This window comes from Odontomachus brunneus, unplaced genomic scaffold, assembly GCF_010583005.1.
Source record: "Odontomachus brunneus isolate Ranch 3 - 2012 unplaced genomic scaffold, Obru_v1 Obru_scaffold_062, whole genome shotgun sequence".
Taxonomy (NCBI): domain Eukaryota; kingdom Metazoa; phylum Arthropoda; class Insecta; order Hymenoptera; family Formicidae; genus Odontomachus; species Odontomachus brunneus.
This window is the reverse complement of record NW_022639512.1, coordinates 1,171,940-1,188,687: the sequence shown is the minus strand read 5'-3', so window position 1 is coordinate 1,188,687 and position 16,748 is coordinate 1,171,940. Positions and strand designations below refer to the sequence as shown.

The following is a 16,748-nucleotide window of genomic DNA, read 5'->3' as shown; positions in this document are numbered from 1 at the left end:
GTGCAGGCTGAACTAGTGCAGCGAGTTCAGTGAACTGACTGCCCTAGGTCTGGAGGTAGAGCAAGCAGTGCAGGGCAGCTAACCGAAAAAATTTAAATTTGTATCTATAACCTGTAAAATCGGTATACCTAGTTGACATTACGTAGAAGAAATAATCCGACGACGGAATCTATAAACAGTAAGTAAATACTTAAATATATAATAAATATATAATGTAGATAAATATATAATAAATATATAATGTAGAATGACATAAAAGAAGTATTTAGAATGTTATCCAAACAGCACAAAATATCCGAAAGACATCCTGGGAAGGCTCTTGGATGTTTTTTCGGAGGGATTTGTTGTGTGGGTATCCAACACAAAACAGTTTTTAAAAGAAATAGGATTGTTCAATAAAACATAAAATGCTATAAGTGCGAAAACATGACCATAAATTGATCTATGTTATTTAATCCAGCCATGTTGTCCGCCATCTTACACTGCTCTAACTTGCTCTTAGGGCTATCGCACACAAATTGACATAACTGCATATGCATAGCATAAGACCGTATGTACCAATGAGCATCGAGTATTAAGTCGCCATATTGGTGTTCGATGCTTACTATTCGATGCTCATTGGTCCATACGATCTTATGCTGTGCATATGCAGTTATGTCAATTTGTGTGCGATAGCCCTTACCCGTTCTTTTCAGACCCATATGTATCTTTGCACTGGTCTGCACTATCTTGAACTTTCTTCAACTAGTACAGTTCCAGTGCAGCCCTAGGTCAGGTCGAAAGAACAAACCTATTATCCATCCCTGGTTGTGGCCAAACTCTGTAGTCTGTTCTTTTCAGCTGCACTGCTGAACTGGTGCAATAGGTTAGAGAAAATATATACTTGTCTCAGTTTAACTTATTGCACTAGTTCAGTAGTGCAGCTAAAAAGTACAAACCACTGATTAGAGTGACTCTACTATACAGGAGGTACAAACTCCCTCTTGTAAAAATTGGAACCCGTTTATAGTCGCGCCCTCTGCAATAGTCTCCGGATGTGGCCGAACTACGGCTGCGTTTGGAAACGTCACTCGAGTACTCTTCCTCTCTTTTTATCTCACTCTTGTATTTCGCTCACTCCAACGTAACGGGTACACTTGGGTGACGTTCCCGAACGCAGCCCTGTAGTGTGCACAGTGTGCACGATAGCCATTGGAGTGAGTGAAATACAAGAGTGAAATAAAAAGAGAGGGAGAATACTAGAGTGACGTTTCCGAACGCAGCACCAAACGGGTGACGTTATGCGGAGTGGGGATGCGCGTCAATTAAAATATGAAAATTTTTTTAGAAACAAGTAAAAATCTTGATATTATCAGAGAAGACTATATAAAATTATAGCTTTGGCAATTTTAAGTGATTATAAACGTCAGAATTTACTTAGATAACTTTTTTAATAAAAAACCAACTTAATTTTACACTAACGGAATAATGAAGCTACCTAAAAGATAGTTTAATATTGCCTAAGAAAGTGGTGTTTACATTATTGATTAAAGTTGCATTTTAATATTTAATTTTTGAAATTTTAATTACTGTTAAAGAATTCAAACTTTCTGTCCAATGCAATAGATGTAAATGATGTAAATTAGTACATAAATTATAATAAAAGATAGTATTTTTTGCATATGATGCACAAAAATTATAATTATGTGATGATTATATCATGTATGTACCTAGAGAAAGAAAGAAATATTTGCAGAAAATTTGATTTATATATATTTACTATATATTAAAATTTATTATATATATATATATATATAATAAATTTTAATATATAGTAAATATATATAAATCAAATAAATTTTCTGCAAATATTTATTTCTTTCTCTAGGTACATACATACATGATATAATAGGGAGCGGTGCACTTGGACACGGTGCATTTGGACAGAGCCAATCACAGCACCGTGTGATTAGAGACATTTGTAGGGTCCCTTGGAACAGCGACTTGTGATTGGACTGTGTCCAATTGCCCCGTGTCCAACTGATATACACCCGATATAATATATGTATGTATGTATGTATGTATGTATGTATGATGTATGTATGTATGTATGTATGTATGTATGTATGTATGTATGTATGTATGTATGTATGTATGTATGTATGCATGTATGTATGATGTATGTATGTATATATATATACATATATATGTTTTATGAGAACAGGCGTTTTTTATCAATAATAATAAATTTTTACTTAAGAACATTTAAAAATACTTTCATTTCTTGTTTATAACATTAACATACTAATCATACCTATCTAAGTACAAAATTTATACTCTTGTACTATATCATAAATATCAGAATTGTATTATCTGATAAAATATAATTTTCAGTTCTAGATAGATTCTGTATAAATAAATTAATTTAACATAATTTAAAATTTCCTACAACTCTTATCGTAGAAGAGGAACCTGCATGCTTCTTTCACTGGTTTGTACTTTATATTCTGATATAATCTTGGAATTAACATCACTGACTTCTACCAGCTTTTTTTGCTCCTGTTTAGCTTGCAGTGTCTTCATGTATGCAAGGAAAGTTGTCCAAATTAAGCTGCAGACACTGACATATATAACACGATTTCTCTCCGGAATTAAGCCAAAGTTGATAGTCTGTAGAATGGGCCATATACAAATGGCAACCTATAGAGAAATAGCCTTTCATTAATACCCCTTCACTTCAACAATGACTAATATATCTTAGATATATCATGAGAAAATACCTTGTATGTTGGCCAGAACTTAATTTTGACCTCCTCAATACATTCCGAAACTGGCTTTAATTCAAGAAGGTTCATGCCAAAAAAGAAGGAACACATAGCTGCAGGACTATATGTGACTTGTTCAACCAGAGCCTGTAATTATTATATATTTATTGATTTATTATTTATTTATTAATTGTTTGTAGTTTATTTGTGTATATAATCAAATTTATATATTCAAAGTCAAAGTTTCCACAGCAACTTTAAGTGGTATAAATTGTTTAAATCTCTTTTCTTTGAACATACTTTGGTGATTGCAGACTTCAAGTCATTTTTTGGCCAAAGATAAGACGCAAATCTGATCCAACAGTATAACGTAGGTGCTACATAAAGACTACCGTACAAACTAAATCGCACTGCCTCTCCATAATCAAACTCCTTTTTCCCAGTGATCTTTTGTTGCAGCAGACAACCAGCTGGCCATATGGCCGCGTAGGACACCATACCACGAACGATCGGATATTTTTGCGTGATTTCACGGAATTTCACGAACACAATGCGCATTTTGGTACTCTGTTACAAAACAAAAAACACGTCAAATCGACACAGCGCACTTTTCGAATAATACCGAAATGACACGCCAAAACTGCGCGTGCGTTTTAACGTATTTCAAAAAAGAAATTCGCGACTTTATGAAGAAACAAAGTTTATTTTTTGACTTTATATTGATTGAAGATAAGAAAATTTTATGATGGATCGCCCTATCATTCAGTCTATGATTAGAACAAATCAGATATAAGTTCTCTTGAAAAATAATTATTTTTTTTACTGAGCTCTTTAAGTATTTTGTATTAGTAATCTGTGTTTTCCAAAATCTTTTCTTCATTTATATCACAAATTCATATATAAATCACCAGTTCATGAATGGCATTGTCACTAGTGTTTTTCTACAGATCGAGCGACTCATTACCTTTCGTTATTCTTATCAGAGCAATAAACATCAAGTAAAAATGTTCCGTGACCCCACCTCTGCAAGCTCGCTGCAAAACAAGTTTTGACACACTAAAGCGTTGTGCGCGCGTATTTCGCGGCGAACTGACGATGCATCTGCGGAACCGCGTGACGTGACGACTGACTCTTTTTGCGTCGACGAACACTCACGCCGGGATTCGACGACGATGACGAAACCGGTTGATCCATTCTTATCTGTCCTTGGTCATCGTTACGTTGTGCAACTAGCCGACTACCTACGCGCCTTTTTGGTAACATGTAGTTTGACGATGATCACTCGGTAACATCGGTAATCGTTACCGATTATTGCCTACAAATCAATTTAATAATTAACGCGAATATATTCGCCATAGATCAACTCGAGCCATTTTATATACCTACAAATATTAAAGAGAAAAACTAGAAATACTTCAATTTTATTTCAATATTAATTATATACAGCACACAATAAAAATAAAAAACGGTGGAGTTTCCCGTGAAGTCGTGTATTCAAGAAATATAATTAAAACATGAGACATACGTGTTATGAATCGTTTAACATATATAATTGACTTAACGATCTTGTATGTTGATTTGCAATAAGGAAAATATACTGTACATAAATATAAGTAAATAGATGCATTGTCAGTGGCAAATGGGACTTTGTGTGTACATATAATTACGATAAAATATCTTAAAATGCAGAATATGTGTACAATGATACATAATACAAATTCTGCATAAGACGCGCACGCGTCCAACGACACTTGTAGATAAATTCTTACAAAACTCTAACATTAGAGAACATTAGAGAAAAACTTTATGACGATGTATTGTGCTAATTACGCAAGTATAACTATCCCCTCTGCGTGTATACATATATACTCTTATAGCCAGTTTCTTATTTTGTATATAACGTAGAATCGCAATTTACTAACTGCGATAGAGAATTTATAACGATTCGCTATATAAATATATATAATTATATATATATATCAAATATATAATTATACATGTATTTAATATCGTCATCATAATTTTTGTACAATGGTATTCATGAAGCAAGCTTGCATGATAATCCAACTTAAGTTACAAGGGTTTTCTCTCTAATAAGTGTATAAAAAGACATCCTGAAAACTGTATTTTCCTACTCTCACCACTGTACAAAACAAAAATAGCAGCCGAAACATATGTTATACAAAGGTATTTTTTACAATGTTGCATTAGTTTCTCAAATTTTTAATAGAATAAAAAAATACTGTATATTCTCTTTCAATGATTGCGATTCCCATTTATCTCTAAAATTATATGCACAAATTTTCCTTAATGCCAATTTTAATCATGCCCAAATTGATTTCGCAATGTTTACTGTTGGCACAGTCCATTTTGTAAATCGAAGTGTTACGCTAAATCGACACTCATTACGTTGCGATGTCGAACAAATCACAAATACCCTCGCTCTCACTAAGGTTGAATTGGTAATCTCTTTCTCCTGGTGGTGGGCTGAGTCTCACTAATGGTCCACAAACTGCAAGTGTAATTCAGACATGAAGTTAAAAAGATCACTCTTAAGCGTACAAAAACATATGAAATTTTACTTACAATCAGAATAAAGTAGCTCAAACAAGTCCATATCACTTTGGAAATTGTCTGTAATAATATATTTAACACGCTTTATAAAATTTACATATTACATAAAGTATTTATAATAAATGTCATGTTTTATAACAAAATAAAAACTCAAGTTTTGAAATATTTACCTGTAGTGTCAATGTCACGCAGTATTATCTTGGCTTCTATTAACTCCGAATCTTCTTCCTCTTCCTCATCAGATAATACTGGATCTGGCTTAGTGCTGCTTTTTGGTGGTCTAATAGTTTAATTAAATTACATTCAATATAGTTCTATGTCATTATGTATAAAGACTCAAAAAGCAAGATGTTAATGTGTATTTTGTACCAAATGAATAGATTCATACTTTAATAACTATTCAACCCCTTACAAAATCTGCAATTATTATTTGCTCTGTGCAGACCAGAAATTTTATTTTACAATTTCTGGTGACGATTAGAGCAAGGACTGAGCAAGAAGTGCATTTTTCAATGAAACAGATATTACTCACCTGCCGACTTTCCTCTTTGGTTTTGCAGTAACTTCCTCTTCTTTCTTTTCATCCTCCTCGCTCATACGCTTTGTGCCTTTTAATTCCTCTTGTAACCGCATCTCTAATACTTTATTATCATAGGTTTTAGCTAACTCAGGTTGGATTGTATATACCTTAATTTCTCCTGAAGAACTTTTTAAATGCATGTTGTAATTTAACACTGCATCTTCCTGTATATCAGAAATTATGAAATATAATAACCCTTGTTCTAAACTCTCTTTTATCGATGTATCTCTAAAATAGGCTTATAAGCTACTTTTAGACATTTCTTTTCAATATAAAAAATATTCACAGAATAAAGACTACTGTGTGATATAAGAATATATAATATTAATGCATACCCATATATATATATTAAATATACTGTTCAATTACCTTTTCAAGTATTTTTGAAAGATTTAATACTTTTAATCGTGTATCAGGAGGAGCTTGCATTCCTAGTACATACTGTTCCTGAAAATTCTCCTTCACATCCTCATAAGTAATATATGCATACTTCCTATTTATCACATCGTTCTGTATATTCTTTATACTCTGCTTAATCCACTGTGTATGCATGTCCAATAAATGTTCATGATCTTCTAAATGCCTGATCTCTTCTTTCAGGTCGACCAGCTTGTTCCCAACCTCTTGAGTGTTGCAACCAGGTCCCGCACCCCTTTAATCACAATTCACATAATCATGATTGACACATGTGACAAGAAAGAGATACTTGATATGAAATATAATAGTGCAGAAACAGTATTTTGTGGAAGATGCAGACAAAACTTACTTCCATTGAATGCTGTTTTTACTTTTCTTTTCTATGAGGCCAATACCCTCGAGGACATTTGTGATATCATAGATTCGTCGTTTTTGTCTTACTTCCAAGATGTCTGCAGCCTGTAACACGTTCCAATACACAATAATGCTTTATCAATTGTCGAGAACATCACAACATTTTCGTTTATAGGTTAGGTGAGATTACGTGTTACGTGTCGGAATACCGTAACGCATCGAATACGTCGCGAGGCGACGTAGAGTTTTACTCGCTGAATGAAGCATTCACGATACGGTGAAGGTCGTCGAGCGGTAACGGACAGTACCCTGGCCGCGCACTTCTTTCAAAATTCCCGCAACCGAGAAATGGCGTGAACGCCCGCGATAACTTAACCTTAGTATGGATACAGGTTAACTTTCTCTAACCTCTCTGGCGAAGACAAATACTCACGACTTTCAAGTCTAGCACGCCATCCTTCGCTTTCTGCAGCAAGGTGACGAAGCGGGTAGTCAGTAATCCGAGGGACTTCTCGAATCGACTTTGCTGATTATCTGCCATGCTCGACGTCGTTGTCAAAATTTTCAAAACTCGCTACGTCCCTTCGAAATTGCCGCAACACCACAGACGCCATCCTATTAACGTGCAACGGTCATTCAAATATGAGCGCGTCTCTACTGTCGTTAACGGAACTGGAGATCGAATGAACAATCGCGAACAGTTTCGTGTAAATTTGCCCGAAGAATTACACACAAAAGACGAAATCGTTTGTATTTAAATGTTATATTAAAAAAAAATATATATATACACTTATATACATATATATAAGATCGCTACTAATTAATTATAATGATTAATTATTACTACACACTTACGTGTTTATAGAAAAAATTTAACAAATTATCTTTATCGTTATTCCTATTTTATCTTTAATTTATTGATACAATCGATTTCAATATAACATATAATTTATTGTTATTTATGAGATTTTATTAAAAACATTATTACCCCAGCTTAAACTACTTAGTATTGCCCGGGTTATCAAGGTGTTAAGGGAATGAAATCAGAGAATAAAAATGAGGTACTCCATCCCAGATAACATGCATGTCTAAAAGATATCGAAAAGATATCTTTTAGACATGCATGTTATCTAGAATGTAGCCTATATTTCCTACAGGTTCCTAGAAAGTAAATGTGTAAAATTTGGTCTAAATCCGCGATTAAAGTTTAACAATAGAAGGAACAGGCAGCAGAAATTTTATATATATACATATATACACACCATAGATATAAGATATATATAGATATAATAACTATATAATAATAAAATAAATAAATATATATAATAGAATGTTTGTCTGTCTGTTCCTTCTATACTGCTGCTGAATATAGGTTATTATATTATTATACCTATAATTAATTTCAAAAATATATATGTACATAATAAAGTAACTTATACATAGATTTATTATAATGTGTTTTAACACTTTACAAAAATCTGTTGATTTTTCACCAGTGGTATAAATATGTATAAAGTGTTAATTACATATAAAAATTATATTTAATTTTATACGAAAATTAAGTTATATTTATAAAAATTATATTATAATAGTTACATGTAAAATATAAATAGTAATTGCAGAGGAGACCAGTTATATGTGTTCATAATACTGTTATCTCAGGTATATTGAATGTCTCTCTATTCCATTGAAATATTACTCAAATGTTTCTAATCCAATGAATATTTTGAAGAAGTTTTACATAGGGGACTTCTAAAAAAAAGCTGAATCCCTTACACATAAAGCTTTTTCAACGACTCGTTAGAATAGTAGAGATATCTACCTCTTAATACTTGAGATAGCAATACTGTGGACAGTTTTCATAGACAGCCGCCGGTCTTTTCTAATATAAACATTTTGAATATATACATTAATAGTAAATATTCTTAAGGAAAAAGAAACTCATTAGTGACTGTTGCATCTGGGCTTTGACTGGAACTAGCGGAACTAAGAGTTTCGTCCTTTATTTTTAACGACGATGAATCCTTGTCTTTGCCTTTATCCTTTTCCTTATCTTTACCCTTATCTTTTTCCTTTTTTTCCTTATCTTTAGTATGCTTATGATCGTGCTTGTGCTTGTGTTTATGTTTATGCTTTTTCTTATCCTTCTTCTTTTTCTTATTCTGTAACAAATACATCAATATATTATTAACTGTAGATTTTTTTAATCACAGAGAGGTTTTCTACCAAATAAAATCTTTGTTTACCTTATTGCTGGAATCATTTTTCGGCTTATGTTCCTCTGATTCCTTTTTGAACATCCCCGGTTCAAAGCCTACAGGACCCGGAGTTCCCATGATGCCAGGCAAAGATGCTGAATTATCGCTATAATACTCAGATTTCACTTTACCTTCGCCAGGCACTGGAATCCCCCGTTCATCCTGCTTGAAATGGCAATACTATACATTTACATTACACGTATTTGACAATAACAAGAGAGAAATAACTGAGAATACGTTATACATACAGTACTTATCGGTTTTGGTCGTTTTACTTCTGGCCCATATTCCACTGCATTCGATGGGGCCAGAGAATCGACATTTGGGGATGGTCTCTTTCTGTTTGAAACAGGTAAATTCTCGACTTCATCAATCGGTTCACGCCTAACGTGTTGTACAGGTGTAACTTTCATCTAAAAAAATATTCATGATTCTATAGAAATATTACAAAGGCACTTTATAATCGTGCAATAAATGTAATCGACAATTTTACTTCACGTTCTGGACTACTTGGCGGACCAGCTTTCCTAGGCTTCGTCAGCATTGCAAGTTCGGGGATAGGAAGACAAAACGGGATTTTTATACCGTACAAGGTGTAGTACAAATCCACCAAATCGCAGCGTAATTTTGCGTCATGTGATAGCATGCCACTAAAAATAACACACGTGCATATTCATCATATGCTACGTTAAAGAAAAATAATTATTGCAAAAGATTGTAATGTCATACTTAATTAAGTTCCATATGCGATCAACTAAATCTGGCTTATCCAGACGGTGTTTGTGTGCTTTCTCGAATGGTGGATTCTCTACCATTAATCTTACAAGTCTATGACGCACACCGGGATGTGGATCCATTTCCGCCATGTCCAAGAGAAATTCTAAGTCTTCCCACTTACCGTCTACGCGAGTGAAATCGACTAACGCCTCTAAAGCCGCGACTCGAATATCTAAAAAAAAAAAGATTGATCAAGTGACTGTCGTAAAAATTATATAATATAATTATATAATAATTATAAATATATTATAATATAACTTGTACAAAATTCTAAGGTTATCAGTATTTATTATCAAATGCATAATTAAAAATTTTACATTTAATTAAAATTTTTTTATTAAAAACATTAATTACTTTTTAATTAAAAGATTTATTATAATTCAAAATTTTACCTATAAATTGCCCATATGCCGCATATGCTCTAAAAAGATGAGGGTTGCTCGGGAGATGACCGAACTTTTGAAGGATACGTATGACTTTAAGACAAGCTACACTAACAGTATATTTGTAGCAAGGTAACAATTTTTCCAAGTTCAAGTTTCTTGTTACTTCTTCCAAGATAGCTTTAGTATCGATTGATAGAGACTCTGCTGTGATAGCGGTCCTACAGCAATAAATGTGGGACATTTATCTTTATTAAGTATATATATTATATTATAGAGCTCGGAATTAGTTGCCCATTTCGATCGATTCTCGAGAGCTATGTCTTCTATCTTCCCCTTGCCGTGAGCAGGTGACAGTCGCAGCTCCAAGCTTGAAGCCGCGACTAGCCGTAACCGTCACTTGCGTGGCCTGCTCACGGCAAGGGGAAGATAGAAGACATAGCTCCCGAGAATCGATCGAAATGGGCAACTAATTCCGAGCTCTATAATATAATATATATAGTTTTAGTTCATAAACTAAGTTTGTGATATCATACCCTTGTTGTACACTGATAACTGGCGTAACAGTAGCACCTAAAGCTTCTATCAATGCAGCTCTATAATAATTGTCGGAATATCTGTTTTTACTATTATCATTGTACTTGAAGAGGTCCATTAAAAAAGCTAAGACTTCTGGCGGACAAATACCGTGAGCGTTGCGTAATCCTGCCATTGCAACTGGTATAGTCTGCGACATACAAGTTTAAAAGCTCAGAGGAAAGATATCACTAAATAATATTTTGATGCGACGAATAACGTACTAACCTTTTGCAGAAAATAATGTTGAAAATTTGAAAAGTTATTTTGCTTAATAATTCGCCGACACGACGCGGACCCAAACAATTTTCTGAATATTGCCAACATTGCTGGTGGACCAGCCCAAGTTGCTACCATGGCATTTGCTACCTGCAAAAATATATAGCATGTACACGTGCGCAAAAATTAAAGGAAATAGTGATATTTAAAGTTAAGGAAAATAGAAAATATTCAGCGATGGCTAACTTTCGTCAAGCAGTGTGCAGCACGAAGTCTAACTTTGTAGTAACAGTGCTCATTTTCGATTGTATCAGTTAATGCTAATCGAGTGGCGGGTGTTGAATGATTCTGTAGAGCATGAATCGCTTCTAATTGTGCGGTAACATCTCTCTCATGTCTCAGCTGATATTGCCACTGATAATCAGGTTGTTCGATTTGTACAGAACGCATGAGTGTCATTTCAGGATCTAGCCTGATCCATAATACTGGCGAATCACTATTAAGAAAAGAATAGACGTTTACAAAGGAGATATATGAAGAAAGCGATTCTTACAATCTGTTTGCAACTACTGCAAAGTTTATAACTCAATATCTTACTCCATAGCAGTGAGATCCATGTCAACCTCTTCTCCAGTGCACAATGGAATTTTCTTTTTCTTATTTCTGCGACTTTTACTGTGACATGTAATATCAGACTTGGCTACTGTACCTTCAATTTGTAACGTGTGCTTAAAAGTACCATCTAATTCTTGAATATTGACTAACAATGTACCAACATATTTTCGAATTCCCCTTTGATGTGTAGTATCCTGTCTAATTTCTAATTCTACCGTATTTCTGTAATATGTATTATAATTGTTCATAATTGTATCATAATTGTTATAGTGCAATAATATAGTTCAAACTAATTCAAATGTAAATAAATGAAGTACCTTTTTCTATTAAATACAAAACTTAAGCTGAATTTTGCATGTCCTCCCGTCCTCACCCATTGATCTATAAAGACTGCCATATCTTTTCCCGTTACAGTAAAAATAGCCTTAGTGAATACATTTGTACTAATTAACATATGTGACCATAAGCCAGAGTCAATTTTCTGTTGTGCAGCGTTAGCTGCTAGAGAGAGTTGCTTATTGAAAACCTACAGAACAAATTAAACATATTATCGATATAATTTTCAGTCCGCGTGATCGCGTTTAGAATTTTAAAAGGAAAAAAACACAAAATATGTTTACTTGAAGCAGTAATTCTTGACCAATTCTGTGTTCCAACATTCTGATAACTAGGTGTGCTTTTTTTCGGAGAACTTTGATGTATTGTGGCGACATTGTGTGCAGATTTCTAATGGGAAAATAATATCCTGGATCAGGCGCTCGAGGTGCAGGAGCTGGAGTATTAGCTGCGATGGGCAATGGTGCTGGTGGTTGAGAAGGATCTAATATTATACCACCAAACTGTTCTTCGTATTTCACAACTTCTTGTAGCTCCTAAAAGGAACATTGAAATAATTAAGTAACTAAACCATAAAAAATGACATATAGGTACTGTAATTTACACACTTACAGATTGAATCCATTCTCTATATTCATTGTTGCCAAAACATTTTTTAGCGTACAATCCTGTTAAATATGTTGAAATACCCTTGGGTAACCACATATCCGACCAATTTTGCATAGAAATGAAGCATCCAAAAAATTGTTCCGCGACTGCCTGTGCCATTGCCTTTTTAGTAATGTACACTTGATCTATGATTGCAGTAGAATGTAACAAATTCGTGCTGTCAATAAATAAGCAATTATAAGTAAATTTTAAATATACTAAACATATAAGAAAAAATTAGACTTACTTCAGAATACTCATAGTAGCGTAAATATTGATGTCTTCGTCTATCTCATCAACAAAGACTTGCTTGTAACAAGAATATGGATATCGATTTGACAAGGTTTCTTCGTAAAATTCGAAAGCTTCATGCATGTATTTCACTGACACTTTCAGGGATGGTAAAAGCTGAGGTAAGCAGAAATGAGTCACTTCATGCATATAAGGATCCACAAAGATTTCAAAGGGTCTATAGAAAGAAAAAACAAATTTACATATTGATTTATTATATAAATGAAATTTAATTTAATCTGAATTTCTATATAATTAATTTACCTTGTTTCTCTATATAATTTACTTACCCAACTGCCAGTGCAATATTTGGAGCACACGTTGGAATATTAAGCACATAGTGAAATGTTTTCCTACGCATATCAGGTGTGTAGACAATCTCGATTAGATCTCCACAGGAAACTGCAGTCATTAAGTCATCCACAGTAAATTCTAATTTCCAAGTGCATGGTTCAGCAAAACTATCCACACATGGGAACCATAGTCTCGATGAATTTTCGTAACTATATGTATACATATGTGCACCTTTCTAAAAGATTATTAGAATATACTAGTAAAAAGAATTATATATACTAACATCCTGATGATAGTAAAATAAGTTCACCTCAGCTAAAGTGCCTTCACAATTTGGAACCACAAAATGTACACCTCCTTGTGGCTGCTCCAAGGAAAATTCAATGCTAATCCTTAATCCGCGTCCTTCAGCAACTAAGTGTGCAGCGTCTGGTGGTATTTGAACCACCAGTTCTCCAGAATTATTATCAGGATCAACTTTCTGAGCTGCTGCTAAGTGCATATTTGAAAAGAACTCCAAAGAGCGTCTATAAAAGATTTAATTAATAATTTCTAATAACATTAAAATATATTACAGCATATAAAAGCAAAATTTCTTACTGTTTGCTATCTCCTTGACAGATATCCAAAAATGGATCAAAATATTGGAAAGGAGCTTCATATGTATCATTTAAACATACTCTGTATATTCTGCATTGTTTGGCATTGAGTTTTATCAGTCTCAATGTATCTCGTAGTGGTACAATTGTTAATTCGACAAAGCCCTATATAAGAGAATATAAGGAAAAATTTAATAGTTGAAGTATATTCTTAATGGATTAAACAAATGTTACTTACAATTATGCTTTTTCTTTGGAAACTTATTCCAGTTAAGCTTAATATTTGATGAGCTGTAAAACAGCAATTGTTAATTATTTCAACAGAAGTACCAAAGAAATATACAATTATAAAATTATACATTACTTTGATTTACTTTACATTACATTACTTTACATTACTTTCTTTCTGTGATTATAATTAATAATTAGGAGTATATTAAGAATAAATTAATTTTACTGAAATATTTATTATTGAATTATTTTACTTGTAAACAAAAACATAACCAAACAGAAATTAAATTATGTATTTTAAAACATCTATGTTGTTACATTTCTCTATATCAATAATGTTACTTCTAAAGATACTTATAATTTATATGGACGGCTATTATCAGCTGTTTTTTCTTTCTTCATCTTTTCAATTATACTTAATCCCTTTTATATTTACAGGAATAGAAGAGTTTAAAACATGACTGACAACATCTAGGTCTGTTCTGTAACTTAACGATAGTAGTGGGTTAGGTAGTTCAGTTCAGTTGGTCTGTTCTTTTCAGCTGCACTGTTGAACTGGTGCAATAAGTTAATGGCTTCTGCACACAGGACGCAGTAATGCTTGCCGCGAGGCGGAGTCCGCGCAATAGCCAATCAATATGTTGTTTTTCCGTAAGAGCTAAAAGATTATTACGGAAAGCAGCATATTGATTGGTTGTCGCGTAAACTTCCGCCGCGTGACAGCCAATTAATATGTTATTTTTCCGTAAAAGCTAGGAGGTTATTACGGAAAGCAGCATATTGATTGGCTGTGGCGTGAACTTCCGCCGCGCGGTTAAGCATTACCGCGTCCTGTGTGCAGGAGCCATTAATGCTCGCAACGCCGCGAGCGTCAATGGGCGCATTCAGTAGAAAAAGCGCTCAGTGAGCAATCAACGATTATTGGTTCTTGCTATTAGATCCCTAAATCTAGACCAATTACATTGACAAATTACTCAACTGTTGTGCAACTGTTGAGTCTGCTGAATGCAGCCAATGGTTACGTTCAGAAAACATAGCTGATCAGTGAGCGGTCAGTAATTATTGGTCCTTACTGTTAGATCCCTAACTTTAGACCAATTACATTGACAAATTACTTAACTGTTGTGCAACTGTTGAGTCTGCTGAATGCAGCCAATGGTTGCGTTCATCAGAGAAAGCTGCTTTGCAACTGTTATAAAATTCGTGAATCTGATTGGAGTATGCTCTTAATTTTGATTGAATTCAAGAGCATGTACCAATCAGATTCACGAATTTTACAACAGTGTAAAGCAGCTTTCTCTGCTGAACACAGCCATTCTAATGGCTCCTGCACACAGGGCTGCGTTCAGATTCCCCACCCGGGTGTATTCTATTACTAGAAGTGCTATAGTATATGTCACATATACTATAGTGTTTCTAGTAATAGAGTGCACCCGGATGAGGAATCTGAACGCACTCCAGGACGCGGTAATGCTTGCCGCGCGGCGGAAGTTCGCGCGACAGCCAATCAATATGCTGCTTTCCGTAATAACCTTCTAGCTCTTACGAAAAAACAACATATTGATTAGCTGTCGCGCGAACTTCTGCCGCGCGACAAGCATTACCGCGTCCTGTGTGCAGGAGCCATATCTTTGTTGCTGGAGGCGTTACGAGCGTTAAGTGGACCAAACTAACCAACCAAACGCTACCATGGGCCTGTATTCATAGTCAAATCTTATTTCAAGACCGTCTTAAGTAATGTCTTAAGATACGAATACAGCTCTGTGATTGGTTCATGACATCTTAAGACAGTACTTAAGATGATCTTAAATATAAGATCGGACTATGAATACTGACTATGGTCACGAAACGAAAAAACACCTTTATAGCTCCTGCCCACAGGACGCGATAACGCTTGCCGCGTTCTGTGTGCAGGAGCCATATCTTTGTTGCTGGAGGCGTTACGAGCGTTAAGTGGACCAAACTAACCAACCAAACGCTACCATGGGCCTGTATTCATAGTCAAATCTTATTTCAAGACCGTCTTAAGTAATGTCTTAAGATACGAATACAGCTCTGTGATTGGTTCATGACATCTTAAGACAGTACTTAAGATGATCTTAAATATAAGATCGGACTATGAATACTGACTATGGTCACGAAACGAAAAAACACCTTTATAGCTCCTGCCCACAGGACGCGATAACGCTTGCCGCGCGGCGAAAGTTCGTGCGACAGCGAATCAATATGCTGCCTTCCGTAATAACCTTGTAGCTCTTACGAAAAAACAACATATTGATTGGCTGTTACGCGAACTTCCGCCGCGCGGCAAGCGTTGCCGCGTTCTGTGTGCAGGAGCCATTAGAGTGAAAAACATATACTTGTCTTACATTAATTTATTGCACCAAGGCAGCGATCATGTAACTTTTCCCCTAGGGCGGAAACGTGAAAAGTAAAATGTGAACTCGTGATTAGGGTTGAGTTTTTCGAGCATTTTTTCGGGTTTTCTACATTATATAGTAAAATACATATAATACGTATAAAAACGCATAAAACGTGTAATACCTAGGATTGCTTACTGAATAGAAATACTCTATTCTGATTGTCCGTCTTCAGAAATACATCAATCAGAACAGAGTATTTCCATCCAGCAAGCAATCCAGCATGAAAACAAGCATCGTGTGCCACTGGCTTTACTTAAATAAACTAATCATAATAAATAAATCTTAGTTCTTTTTGCCTTGATTGGCCACTTAAATGTACTCTACTAATCGAATAGGATTTCTGAACGCAGCTCTGTCACAGTATATACAGTAGCGCATCTCTCTTATAGCGAATTCGGTAGCTTGCACTAGTGCGCACTGAGTGCGCAT

General features: G+C 34.5%; 3 protein-coding genes across 6 annotated transcripts; all 3 read right to left on the bottom strand.

Annotated features, from left to right (window-relative positions):
• Positions 1-2,239: 2,239 nt before the first annotated feature.
• LOC116846252 (mpv17-like protein) lies at positions 2,240-3,927 on the bottom strand. 2 transcript variants are annotated; one of them, XM_032819843.1, is made up of 4 exons: positions 3,709-3,887; positions 3,045-3,311; positions 2,760-2,891; positions 2,240-2,679 (listed from the first exon to the last, which is right to left on the bottom strand). In XM_032819843.1, exons 2-4 carry the CDS (start codon positions 3,300-3,302, stop codon positions 2,434-2,436), a joined length of 636 nt encoding a protein of 211 aa, XP_032675734.1. In that variant the 5' UTR covers positions 3,303-3,311; positions 3,709-3,887; the 3' UTR covers positions 2,240-2,433. The 2 variants fall into 2 exon arrangements, with proteins under 2 accessions (XP_032675734.1, XP_032675733.1); XM_032819842.1 differs by having other exon boundaries at positions 2,434-2,679; positions 3,766-3,927.
• A 443-nt stretch (positions 3,928-4,370) lies between these two features.
• On the bottom strand, positions 4,371-7,303 carry LOC116846251 (transcription factor E2F4-like). Its single transcript, XM_032819841.1, has 7 exons — positions 7,103-7,303; positions 6,665-6,774; positions 6,268-6,550; positions 5,851-6,062; positions 5,489-5,598; positions 5,331-5,378; positions 4,371-5,256 (listed from the first exon to the last, which is right to left on the bottom strand). The coding sequence occupies exons 1-7, from the start codon at positions 7,208-7,210 to the stop codon at positions 5,150-5,152; spliced, it is 978 nt and encodes a 325-aa protein (XP_032675732.1). The 5' UTR covers positions 7,211-7,303; the 3' UTR covers positions 4,371-5,149.
• A 781-nt stretch (positions 7,304-8,084) lies between these two features.
• On the bottom strand, positions 8,085-14,405 carry LOC116846254 (transcription initiation factor TFIID subunit 2). 3 transcript variants are annotated; one of them, XM_032819845.1, is made up of 19 exons: positions 14,255-14,405; positions 13,904-13,958; positions 13,667-13,830; positions 13,377-13,593; positions 13,063-13,301; positions 12,729-12,950; positions 12,446-12,659; positions 12,118-12,369; positions 11,815-12,023; positions 11,480-11,719; positions 11,129-11,378; positions 10,892-11,032; positions 10,624-10,814; positions 10,097-10,308; positions 9,657-9,876; positions 9,421-9,577; positions 9,176-9,340; positions 8,916-9,107; positions 8,085-8,831 (listed from the first exon to the last, which is right to left on the bottom strand). In XM_032819845.1, exons 1-19 carry the CDS (start codon positions 14,296-14,298, stop codon positions 8,595-8,597), a joined length of 3,621 nt encoding a protein of 1,206 aa, XP_032675736.1. In that variant the 5' UTR covers positions 14,299-14,405; the 3' UTR covers positions 8,085-8,594. The 3 variants fall into 3 exon arrangements, with proteins under 3 accessions (XP_032675736.1, XP_032675738.1, XP_032675737.1); XM_032819847.1 differs by having other exon boundaries at positions 8,916-9,089; positions 14,255-14,298; XM_032819846.1 differs by having other exon boundaries at positions 8,595-8,831; positions 8,916-9,092; positions 14,255-14,298.
• Between the last annotated feature and the right edge of the window lie 2,343 nt (positions 14,406-16,748).

Bases quoted from the DNA above. Each gene is read 5' to 3' on its own strand.
- LOC116846252 (XM_032819842.1), bottom strand. From the start codon at position 3,302: ATGCGCATTGTGTTCGTGAAATTCCGTGAAATCACGCAAAAATATCCG. The intron at 2,892-3,044 runs GTATGTTCAAAG...TAATAATTACAG, and splicing joins TGAAGTCTGCAATCACCAAA to GCTCTGGTTGAACAAGTCAC. The intron at 2,680-2,759 runs GTATTTTCTCAT...ATTTCTCTATAG, and splicing joins AGTTCTGGCCAACATACAAG to GTTGCCATTTGTATATGGCC.
- LOC116846251 (XM_032819841.1), bottom strand. From the start codon at position 7,210: ATGGCAGATAATCAGCAAAGTCGATTCGAGAAGTCCCTCGGATTACTG. The intron at 6,775-7,102 runs GTGAGTATTTGT...AACGTGTTACAG, and splicing joins GCGTGCTAGACTTGAAAGTC to GCTGCAGACATCTTGGAAGT. The intron at 6,063-6,267 runs GTAATTGAACAG...TCTGATATACAG, and splicing joins TTTCAAAAATACTTGAAAAG to GAAGATGCAGTGTTAAATTA.
- LOC116846254 (XM_032819845.1), bottom strand. From the start codon at position 14,298: ATGAAGAAAGAAAAAACAGCTGATAATAGCCGTCCATATAAATT. The intron at 13,594-13,666 runs GTAAGAAATTTT...AATCTTTTATAG, and splicing joins TGTCAAGGAGATAGCAAACA to ACGCTCTTTGGAGTTCTTTT. The intron at 12,370-12,445 runs GTAAGTGTGTAA...TGTTCCTTTTAG, and splicing joins ATAGAGAATGGATTCAATCT to GAGCTACAAGAAGTTGTGAA.